The sequence below is a fragment of the Geotrypetes seraphini genome, chromosome 6 (assembly GCF_902459505.1).
Source record: "Geotrypetes seraphini chromosome 6, aGeoSer1.1, whole genome shotgun sequence".
NCBI classification, from domain to species: Eukaryota; Metazoa; Chordata; class Amphibia; order Gymnophiona; family Dermophiidae; genus Geotrypetes; species Geotrypetes seraphini.
This window is the reverse complement of record NC_047089.1, coordinates 40,048,442-40,060,695: the sequence shown is the minus strand read 5'-3', so window position 1 is coordinate 40,060,695 and position 12,254 is coordinate 40,048,442. Positions and strand designations below refer to the sequence as shown.

General features: G+C 42.1%; 1 protein-coding gene across 6 annotated transcripts in view; it reads right to left on the bottom strand.

Moving 5' to 3' along the window:
- RNF17 (ring finger protein 17) overlaps window positions 1-12,254 on the bottom strand; it is a 510,797-nt gene that overhangs the window by 355,450 nt on the left and 143,093 nt on the right. Inside the window, exons 1-2 of one of the 6 annotated variants that reach the window (XM_033948476.1) lie at window positions 7,486-7,622; window positions 4,414-4,490 (exon numbers count right to left, since the gene is read on the bottom strand). The exons of the other annotated variants lie outside the window; for them this stretch is intronic. Coding sequence (XP_033804367.1) covers window positions 4,414-4,490; window positions 7,486-7,494 — 86 coding nt within the window. The 5' untranslated portion in view covers window positions 7,495-7,622. Of the gene's footprint in view, window positions 1-4,413; window positions 4,491-7,485; window positions 7,623-12,254 lie in introns of those variants that run through there. 6 annotated transcript variants of the gene reach the window in all.

Here is a 12,254-nt window from a genome sequence, read left to right as displayed (position 1 = left end):
CACCCTCGGAAGTACACCTCCAGCCCCATTGCTTTGTCTACCTCTATTTTAGCTAACTCTTTATGAGCACAACTCTTTATGAGCACAACCTTTATGAGCACAACCTATTTTAGCTAACTCTTTATGAGCACAACCTGAAAATCTATCAGGGTCTACCACTCCTCCATCCCTTTTCACTTTTTGTCTTCTGCAGTCCCGCTCCTGGCGCTTCAGCCGTGAACACAGAACAGAAATATTTGTTAAACAATTCAGCCTTTTCTTTATCAGTTTCTACATATTTCTCCCATTATTGAGATGGCTTGGGGAAATCCATTGTTATTCCTAGGATAAGCAGCCTAAAATCTGTTTTACTACTTGAGATATAGCTAGGTACTTGGGACCTGGTTTGCCACTGCTGGAAACAGGATACTGGGCTTGATGGACCTTCAGTCTGTCCCAGTATGGCAATTCTTATGTTCTTATGACCTCTGAGGTTTCTGAATCCATGGGCAGGAGTAAGAACTCTGAGCTGATTGAAATGGATGAGAGCATGGAACAACTACACCTTTGAGGAGTAACACTGCTCTCTGAGTACCTCCTAGAAGACGCTGCTGCACTAAAAAGGGCTGGGACAGTGACTTAAATGAACTGGAACTTTTCTTGATGAGGTCAGCAATTTCCACCACTTTGTCATCAAGACTGTCTCCTCTGCATGGGATGTTGGGCAACTTTTCTGGGTCTGAGGCATGAAGCTATGTGAGTGTCATCCCAAGGCAAGGCCCTGGATGCAACATTAAAAGCATAATAGGTTGCCTGAGCCATTTGTTTTCTATTGCTCCTGTTGCTTGGTTACTAACTGGCAAAGCTCTACACCAGGGGTGTCCACACTTTTGGGCTTGCGAGCTACTTTTAAAATGACCAAGTCAAAATGATCTACCAACAATAAAATAAAATAAACACCACAAAGCACACTGTACGCAGAGAAAATGTTAATTATCATTCCTATTCTGGGGTTTTTCAGAGGTCAAGGCAGATGACTCTATGCACTGTCACCTCAGTAACAACCATACAAAATATACCCCCTCCGTTTTTACTAAACCACAATAGCAGTTTTTAGCGAAGGGGGTTGCGCTGAATGCCCAGCGCTGCTCTCGACGCTCTTAGGCTCCCTGCACTAAAAAACGCTATTGCGGTTTAGTAAAAGGGGGCCATAGTGCAAAATATAGACAGCAGATATAAATTCAGACACATTTTGATCACTAAATTTAAATAAAATCATTTTTCCTACCTTTGTTGTCTGGTGATTTCATGAGTCTCTGGTTGCACTTTCTTCTTCTGACTGTGCATACAACCTTTCTTTCCTTCTTTCAGCCTGTATGCTTCCTCTCCTCCAGACCTCATTCCCTCCCCCAACTTTTTCTTCCTCTCTCCCTGCCCCCTTTCTTTTTTTCTCTCTTCATGCCTCCTTTCTTTTTTTCTGTTTCCCTTCTTTCTTTCCGTCTCCTAGCCTGCCCCCTTTCTTTCTTTCTCCCTGCAGGCCCCCAAGCCGCCACCGCCATCGGGTGACAGGCCCCAAAGTCGCTGCCGCCCCAAGCTCTTCCTGCTTCCCTACGTCGGGCCAATCAGCATTCCTCTCCCCGATGTCAATTCTGCCATCGGAGAGGAAGTTCCGGCCCAGCCAGGCAGCAATTGGCTGGCCCGAACTTTCTCTCCGGCGGCAGAATTGACATCGGGGAGAGGAAGGCTGATCGGCCCCAGTAGATTGCCAAGGCAAAGTGAGTCTATCATGGAGCCCGACCTATTGGGCACCCCTGCTCTACACCCTTCGTAGTGGTAGAATGTCTGCAAGTTCCACCACACTGAGAATCAAGTTCCTTAAGTGCATGCTTACTAAGAGCTGGTAAGAATGTATGCAGGAAAGTAGCACAACGTTCTGAAATGCCTTCCTTCCAACAGACTTCATGGTCTTATCCTCCCTCCCCCGGGCACTAAAGAGTGAGTCTTAGAGCTCTTAGCTCTTCAGAAAGCAGATTTTGATTGGTGCAGAAGCTGGAGCTTTTCAAACCGTGGAACATTGTGGACTGTATACACAGAGTTGACCTTCTCATGAAAAGGCTGCACTGAGGTTGGAGGGGGGGGGAGGAGGGAGAAATCTCCCACTGCTTCATCTATACAGCTTGAAGGATTCTGTGTACTGGCACCGTCACTGTCAAAGGTTCCACTAGGTGTGCAAGAAAGCCTAAATTATCCAAGGTCTCAGCCTCCAGCTGATCCTCAACCTTCAAACAAATTAGAGCGGTCTTACCATCTCCCATACAAACTCAGTGAAGAAGAGATGGTCAAGGGAAGACTCATTTCATAGGGAGGGCAGGGTTCTGATGTGGTACCAAATATCACTTCTTCTGAAATAATCTCCGAATTCCCTTTATAAAGGACAGGAGCATGCCAAATCAGACTCAGAAATATTTCTGCATCTGCACATACCTCAGTCTACTGGGCAGGGCCACCACAAAGTGATCATCCTGAGCTCCAGAGAAGCTTCTTCACCTTGAAGGACTGAAGAATGACATTTTCTCAATAGCTGCTGACTCAAAGCCATTCAATGTATAGGCACTGACACCCATTAAACAGGCAGGGAATGGGACTCCAGGATGAGATAAAGCTTCATTGGGTTAGAGACCGATAGACTTGATACTTCAACATCATGTTGGGCAAGACTGTGCTCCATCTCTTCCTGGAACATGGCCCAGATCTGCCCCTTAGTCAGCCCATCACTAAGGACTGTGCCACAGCAAGTACACAGTCACATCCTTCACAGGAATCAAGACCAAAGCGATGGCCAGGTCCCACCTCAATGGAGGCTGGCGCATCCATTCCAGAGTCTTGAAGGGAGTGCTATCCTTTTGGAATGATTCTTGGTATGGATGTTAATGCTCCAATGCTTCCAGCACCTTGCTCTGAAGAGAATCAATCCTGGCGCTTTTTGGCCTCTGCATGATGCACTGACACTGATGCTCTGCATGATGCTCTGACACTGATGAAGATGTGAAATTAAAATATTTTCAGGATTGGAAAATGTCCAATGTCAATAGGCACTACCAACACTTGTGCAGAGGGAGAACTCAATGCACACAAACACAGGTCCCCAACGTTTGATGCACCTCCAGAAGCCACAGAGACCAATGCCTCTGATGCTGATGGATCAGATTTATCCATGTCAAAAGTACTTCTACACTGCTGCTCTTGACCGAAAGATGTGAACAGTTTATAAAAAGGGATGATGGGTCCCGGATGCTACAGACACCATGAATTGTATCCTTAGTCCCATTACAAGTGGAAAACTTCTTAAAACCGCTGGAGGTTCTGGAACATGATGGGGAAAAGCCACAGTTAAATCGGACATTATGAAGAAAAATTTTAAAAGAATTTCTCTGACCAGAAAACTCAAGGCCTAGGAGGCCCGAGAAGCTACAAAAAATAAAGGAAACAAAAATCTATAAAGGAAAAGGGTCACCTGGTCCCACACAAGACAAATATAGTCTGAGAACAAGTAAAAAAATGCAAATCACCAAACATGAGGGACAACCAATATGGCACAAACTGAAGGGAGAGAAAAAAAAATTGCATCCTCTCTGCTCTGCAGAAACAATACCACCTCACTCCATTGTGAGCACACGGGATGGGAAGGTGCGCAAGTGCAGTGGAAGAAAAATGCTGCAAAGCATTTAAATGCATGGCTCTGTTGATAACTTCACTTATGTGAGCATATGCCAGTCTGCTTGTCCTCAGAAATTCCTGCAACAAACGGTAAACCATTTCCTTACATTGCTTTCCCATTATCATCTTTGCTTGCTACACCTGAATAAAATGCACTCTAATGAAATCTCATAACAATCACAGCATCATGTTATGATCTACCTCCATAAACTTGGCACATGAAATAAAGCACCAGAGTTCTGGTCTATTTTCATCAAGATTTTATATAAAAATTCCACCTTAGTGACTGACCACTTTTCCCCCCACTTTGGATGAAAACACAACCTACTTGATAAGTACAGCCTGATAACCCTTTATTTGACATTGATGCTTAGAAGCAACATGTGTTTCTATGGCTCTTATGAGAGATCTGCGTCTCCAAATATCTGTTACTTGGCATGTTGCTCTCAGTCAAGTTACATAAAGCAGCCATTTTCACCATCTGCCAATTAAAGGGTTAAATGATCACAGAAAAATCAAGTAATTAAAAGCAGCTTTAAAGCAAAGAAACACTAAATATTTAAGAAAATTGCATCACTATGAAGTAACAGAATTGGGCTTCATCCACATCACATTCAAGGAGGTAAATTTAAATGCGAATCCCAAAACGAATCCCAGAAAAAGTTGGCAGTAGCTGGCTGAATACTTACATGAACACTCATGTGACATATAGCCTACCTGAGAGACTGTTTCTGCTTTAGATTGTTGACACTTGAGCAAATATCCTCTACTCTCAACTTTAAGTTATGGATCACCTAAAATCAGAAAAAGTTTTATGCAAAAACCAGTAGAACAGAGCATCAAAACTAAAATGAGCTGCATAAATCAAATACTACCTTTAAACAACAGGTTCAGCAATGAAATATTGGATTACCTGGATAATCTTCTTTCTGTTAATCTTCTCAGGAGTCCGAAAGTATGGTGATCAATCCGTTCCCGTCAACTGGCAGAAGTGTGAATACAACTTTGAGCATCTTCCCCATAAAGGTGGAACACACTGTCCCCTTCCAGTTACATCCCAAAGCAATCGAGCTCCACTGCAACATAATACAAAGAGGGAAGGACACGGAGAACTTCCCCACATACCTTACCCGTCGAGGTTTTTTCCTGTCCCTGCCCCATTCCTACAAGCTCTGTCTTCATCTGCAAAAACTTCAAACACTTTAACATCACAAGTGTTTGAGGCTTGTGCAGTTAAGGTAGAGCTTACAGGCAGGGGGCAAGGGCAGCGACAAAAATTTTGGGACGGGGAAATTGAGCTCCTTTGGGAACAGGGACAAATTTGTTCCCGTGTCATTCTCTATTGTTGACTCAAAGTCAGCCTGTACATTTTCTACTCTGGCCAGATGGGCCGCAGAAAGAGCCTAAAGGTGGATTTCCGCCCACTGGAAGAGCATCTGAGCCTCCAGGCATAAGGGTGCACTTCTAGTGCCTCCCTTTCTGTTCACATATGCCACTGCTGTGGTGTTGTCGAACACCCTTACGGTCTTTCCTTCAATGACCTTTTCCAAAGCCTTCAAGGCTAAATAGATGGTTTGGAGCTTCAGGTGGTTTATGGACCAACCCTTTTGATGCCAATATTACATTTTTAGGAAAATTAACAGAGAAGGTCGTATTCAATCAGGTTTCAGAATTCATAGAACCCCCCCCCCCCAAATATTCTACATCCAAACCAGACAGGCTTCAGGCAATACCACTCCACAGAATACTCTCTAATAGGTGTCAACTGTCATTCATTACCATCTAGATCACCACAAATCTGTAATTCTACTCAATCTCTCTTCCGTCTTCGATACTGTGGACCACGATTACTGACCACGTTCTTGCATGGTTTCACTCTTATTTCACTAACCGGTCCGTCGTAGTTTCATTCAACAATACCAACTCAGGAACAATAACTGCACTCTATGGAATTCCCCAAGGGTCTATCCTTTCGCCGCTCCTTTTCAACATCTTTCTTGCCCCGTTGATGACACTCTGCCAATCCATTGGGTTTAATGTGTTCGCCTATGCAGATAACATCCAGTTTTTACACCCTGTAGAATCTGAGAATCCTCTAGAAGTTCATTCTAACACCAAGAAACTTGAACAGATCCATCCAATGGCTTGATACCAATAAGCTAGCTCTAAATATCACCAAGTCAAAGGTAATGATGTTCCCATGGAAAGAAGGACTCAAATGTGCCCCCTACATCTCTCTCAAAGGTATTACTCTTCAGTCAAGTCACCACTATCAAAATTCTGGGGGTTGTATTCGATCAGAGACTTGTCATACCATGAGCATATCAGTAGTAAAATCAACATGTTTTTAGATTAAGGCAAATTTGCTCAGTCTCTAAATGGCTAAAACCCAAATCGCTTAATATATTGAACCACTCATTGGTCATCTCTAAAATTGATTAATGTAACGCTCTATGTCAGGGTATTGCTCAAAAGGAGATTAGACGCCTCCAACTAATTCAAAAATGCCTCTATTAAAATTATTATGAAAACAAAGAAATTTGATCATGTTTCACCACTTCTCAAAAAAATGTCACTGGCTTCCGGTGTCACACTGAATAAACTATAAAACCCTTAAATCTGTTAACCCTTAAATCATTGCTTTATTAAGCCCTAGACTTCACAGATAAAGAGTCCTGGTCCCTTACGTCCCCACCAGAACACTTTGATCCAGTGATCAACACTTATTCCAATCTGCTCCCTCTTTTTCTCCTCCAGCCTCTTGACATCTACACAACCACACACAGACCCTCCTCAGCCATTTTCAGAATGACATCCACACCAACATGCAGCTCTAAATCCAATTTACGCTCTATATTTGTAAAAGCCTATTCCTATATAATTTTTCTGCACCACCTGGCTGTTGTCTTGTTAGTTTACTTCCCACTGCCTCCGAGGCCTGAACCTGGGACCCAAAATACACAATACAAAAACACAAAACTCAAAACATTAGAGACACCACCCACATGAGAATATCCTGGCCTGCTTCTCCTTAGAGAATGAAGATTATCAGACTGGAAATGAGAAAGAAGAGTGTCATTGGCTGTAGTATTCAAGTAAAGTAATAAAATGGAAATTAAATCAAGAAATGATTTAATGTAGCATAAGAATGAGAATCAGCAAAAATAACTCTGACGTACTGTAATTTGTAAATTGCTTTGGGTTGAACTGTGTCTAATAAAGAGTATATAAGTGATAACAACAAAATCTGTGGGGAAAAAACCTCCCAAAGCAAACTGCACTCACATCAGACACTAGAAGTATTAAGCAGAAGAGACACAAATGTGTAGGCAAATTGTAGAGTTCAGTCTGGCTAGGAGAAACCAGGGAGGCCAAATGAAAACAGAAACCAATATGGAGGGAATAAATATTATTGACAAAAAAATAAAGTGGAAGAAATGGGACTAAGTAACACTACACCAAGGGCCTGTTTTAGAAGGCTGTGGTACAGATTCTCCCACAGCAACTGCATCAAAGCCCATAGGAATCAAATGGGCTTCAGTGCATTTGCCAAGGGAGAATCACTATCAGGGCTTAGTAAACGCAGCCCTAAATATTTTATCATTTTCCTATGTTTGGGGATCATGACACTACAATCTTGATCAAATTAAACGAACATAAAGCAGAAATAAAAAATACATCTTCACAGCAAATTAAAGTAACATCACGATGGAAAAGCAGGTTTCTGAGAATAGAAAACAAGTTATTTGGCCTCAATCAGCTACACTGCATGCTAAATTCTTATACTACCTGATCCATACATGCTGTCTTGGAAGATGCCTGTTTACATTCTTGAGCATATTTTATATTTCCACTCAAAAAAAATCTTCTTCTCTTGAATAATCTTTATCTCTCTTCTAAGATAATCTCTATGTTGCTTGATTTTCTCAGTTATTTCTGCCTGCAATGTCACTTTCCTATATTGAAAAAAAAAAAAAAAAAAAGAGTACAAAATGTGTAAGAATATATATAAGGAGATTATGTACTTACCCTGGTAAGCTCTTTTCCAGTAGATAGGTGAGACATTCTAGATCAGGGATCTCAAAGTCCCTCCTTGAGGACCGCAATCCAATCGGGTTTTCAGAATTTCCCCAATGAATATGCATTGAAAGCAGTGCATGCACATGGATCTCATGTATATTCATTGGGGAAATCCTGAAAACCCAACTGGATTGCAGCTCTCAAGGAGGAACTTTGAGATCCCTGGTCTAGAATGTCTCACCTATTGCTCTGGACATATATATTTTTAACATACAGCATGTTCGTTTTCATTTCACTTTATTGAAAAATGATCAAAAGTTACAGATTTCCAATATATGCCAATAAAGGTACAAAACATTCAGAAAAGAAAACTTGCCATGGATCTTCTTCCAATTAAGAAGAAATCAGGCATACTAAGTAGGTGGCATCCATCATATGCCGCTGGGACAAACTAGTGTACCTATCTGGGCATGCGATGTCTCCCTCAAGTTAGTTTTGAAGCTCAAACTACTCGAGAGAGGGAGGACTGTGCTCGAGTAATCCTGTCATCTATATAAAACATTGAGAGTGCCTTGTTTTCTCTATCAACAAGCAAAATTAAATCAGACACCAGTGGGTGATTCCCAACCTTCGTGTAGACCTAGTTTCCAGATAACTTCACCATTGCAGCAGCCGTATCATACAATCAACTAAGAACATAAGCATTGCTATAATGGGACAGACCAAGATCTATCAAGTCCGTATTCTGTTTTCAATAATAGTCAATCCAGGTCACAAGTACCTGACAAGATCCCAAAATAATAAAATAGATTTTATTCTGCTCATTCTAGAAATAAGCAGTGGACTTTTTCAAGTCCATCTTAATAATGGCTTATGGACTTTTTTTAAAAAACGGTCCAAACCATTTTTAAACCTTGCTAAACTAACTGCTTTTATCACATTATCAGGCAAATTCCAGAGTTTAATTACCTGTTGAGTGAAATATTTTCTCTCATTTATTTTAAGTTTACCAAATAGCTTCATTGCATGACCCCTAGCTAGTCTTTGTATTTTTTGAGGGAGTAAACAAGCAATTCATGTCTACTTATTCCATCCCACTCTATTTTATAAACCTCAATCATATCTTACCTTAAGTTGAAGTACCCAAACACTTTTAAGCCTTCTCTCAAAAGGAAGTCTCATCTCCTTTATGATTTGTCACCCTATGTACTTATTCTAATTCCACCACATCTTTATTGAGATGCAGTGACCAGAATTACATATGATACTACAGATGAATTTGCCCCATAGAGTTATACAAAGGCATTATAAAATATTTTTGTTCTCCGTTCCTTTCCTAGTAACTCCTAGGATTCTATTTGCTTTCTTAGTGGCTTCTGCATACTGAGCAGAGAATTTCAACATAATGGCATCTAGATCCTTTACCTGGGCCACGACTCCTCTAAATAAGAACTTAAGCAGTGCCTCTGCTGGGTCAGACCAGAAGTCCATCATGCCCAGTAGTCCGCTCATGCGGTGGCCCATCAGGCTCAGGACCTGTATAGTAATCCTCTCTATTTATACCCTTCTATCCCCTTTTCCTTCAGGTAATCGTCTAATCCCTTCTTGAACCCCAATACCGTACTCTGTCCTATCACACCCTCTGGAAGCGCATTCCAGGTGTCCACCAACCTCTGGGTAAAGAAGAACTTCCTAGCATTGGTTCTGAATCTGTCCCCTCTTAACTTTTCCGAATGCCCTCTCGTTCTTGTAGTTTTTGAAAGTTTGAAGAATCTGCCCCTCTCCACTTTCTCTATGCCCTTCATGATCTTGTAAGTCTATCATATTCCCTCTTAAGTCTCTGCTTTTCTAGGGAAAAGAACCCCAGTTTCTATAATCTTTCAGCATATGAAAGGTTTTCCATACCTTTTATCGGTCGTGTCACTCTTTTCTGAAACCTCTCGAGTATTGCCATATCCTTCTTATGGTACGGCGACCAATATTGGACGCAGTGCTCCAGATGCGGGTGTACCATCGCCCGATACAATGGCAGGATAACTTCTTTCGTTCTGGTTGTAATACCTTTCTTGATAATACCTAGCATTCTATTAGCCTTCTTAGAGGCTGCTGTGCACTATTCCGACGGCTTCATTGTTTTGTCCACTATTACCCCCAGGTCCTTTTCTTGGGTACTTTCACCCATTACCAGCCCTCCCATCGTATAGCTGTACCTCGAGTTTCTGTTTCCTACATGCAAGACTTTACATTTCTCTGCATTAAACTTCATCTGCCATCTTGTTGCCCACTCTCCTAGTTTAGTCAGGTCCCTTGGTAAATATTCGCAGTCCTCTTTAGTCCTAACTCCACTAAATAGTTTGGTGTCGTCTGCAAATTTTATTATTACGCATTTCTTCCCTGTTTCTAGATCATTTATAAAATACGTTGAACAGCAGCGGCCCGAGTACTGACCCCTGTGGAACACCACTCGTGACCCTCCTCCAGTCCGAGTAGTGGCCCTTCATTCCTACCCTTTGCTTTCTACCTGCCAACCAATTTTTGATCCTTCCACCCCATGGTTCTTCAGTTTTTGTAGTAGGCGTTCATGGGGTACCTTGTCAAAGGCTTTTTGGAAATCTAAGTATACCTTTCATCATGTAGCTATAGTTTGTGGGTTTTTCCTACATACATCACTTTGTAATTGTTCACATTGGGTTTTATTTACTTAATTTTTATATGCTCACTCTATCTAAATCTAAGCAGCTCACAGAGCGCTTACAAAGTTATACACAACTCACAATACTTATAAGACTGAACTCTGAGGACTTTCTTAAGAGATTAGATTCCACAGGTGACCCTTGAGGGGAGGAATGATGGCCTAGTGCATAACCCTCAGTAAGCCTGGTTCTAAGAGGGAGGTTGTAGAGGATCTGCATTAAAGATAGTTTTCACAGCAACCTGTGAACTACTATCTGCCTCCATCCATTGGAACATTTTGTATGGTGGTATTCAAACTTGGCAAAGGTAAACTTGGGTTTTAGTGGGTTATAGTTCTCATTTTTAGCTCAGCAAAATCAGTCAGGCAATAGTGTAGCCTTTAGAATCTGTTAGGTTTAATACAAAACAGTATTTTAGCCTAGATTAATGATTTAGGTTGCATTTCACGGCGTATCATCAGATTAGGGCACAAATAGCTGTTCAGGAAAGGCTCTGGTGTTAATTTAATTCCTTCCCACCCACCCCAAAGGCAGAGAGCTTTTTGATTATAGCAGGGGTGCCCAATACGTCGATCACGATCGACAGGTAGATCGGGAAGGCAACGCGAGTTGATCGTGGAGCCCATCCCAGGCTCCGTGATAGACTCATGTTGCCATCATGATCTACCGGGCCGATCAGCCTTCCTCTCCCCGACATCCCCCACTGCCGCTCCAAGTTTTCCCCGAAGAAGCATCGGACCGACCAGCATTCCTCTCCCCGACGTCAATTCTGACATCAGAGAGGAAGTTCTGGGCCAGCCAATCACTGCCTTGGTGGCCCGGAACTTCCTCTCCGACGTCAGAATTGATGTCGGGGAGAGGAATGCTGGTTGGTCCAATGCTTCTTCAGGGAGAGCTTGGAGCGGCGGTGGCTTGGGGGCCTGTTCCCCGAAGGCAGCGGCAGCAAACCTAGTGGCTTGGGGGAGGGCAGGGAAAAAGAAAGAAGGGAAACAGAAAGAAAGGGGGGAACAGGGAGATAGAAAGAAAGGGGGCACGGAGAGAGAAAGAAAGGGTGGCAGGAAGACAGAAAAAAAGAAGGGGGCAGGGAAAAAGAAAGAAAAATTTGCGAGAGAGAATGAGGTCTGGAGAAGAGGAAGCATACAGGAGGCTGAAAGCAGGGAAGAAATATTGGATGCACAGTCAGAAGAAGAAAGTGAAACCAGAAACTCATGAAATCACCAGACAACAAAGATAGGAAAAATGATTTTATTTTCAATTTAGTGATCAATATGTGTCCGTTTTGAGAATTTATATCGGCTGTCTATATTTTGCACTATGGCCCCCTTTTACTAAACCGCAATAGCGTTTTTTTAGCACAGGGAGTTTATGAGCGTCGAGAGCAGCACTGGGCATTCAGCGCAACTCCCTGCGCTAAAAACTGCTATTGCGGTTTAGTAAAAAGGGAGGGGGTATATTTGTCTATTTTTGTATGGTTGTTACTGAGGTGACATTGCATTGTCATCTGCCTTGACTTCTTTGAAAAACCCCAGAATATGAATGATAATTAACATTTTCTCTGCCTTTCAGTGTGCTTTGTGGGTTGTTGTTTTGGTTTTTTTTTTAATTTTATTGTTGGTAGATCATTTTGACTTGGTAATTTTAAAATTAGCTCGCAAGTCCAAAAAGTGTGGGCACCCCTGGTTTATAGGCTCTCCAGCCAACCAAGAACAGGGAATTACTTTGGAGGATTTTTCTGCCCTTTTTTTTTCCTCTCTTCCAGGTGTAAGTACTTCTGCACCACAGTATGGCTGGGAAACATCGTATTACCAAAGCTGCTGCTCAGGTTACAACTTCTGTCTTTGTGCA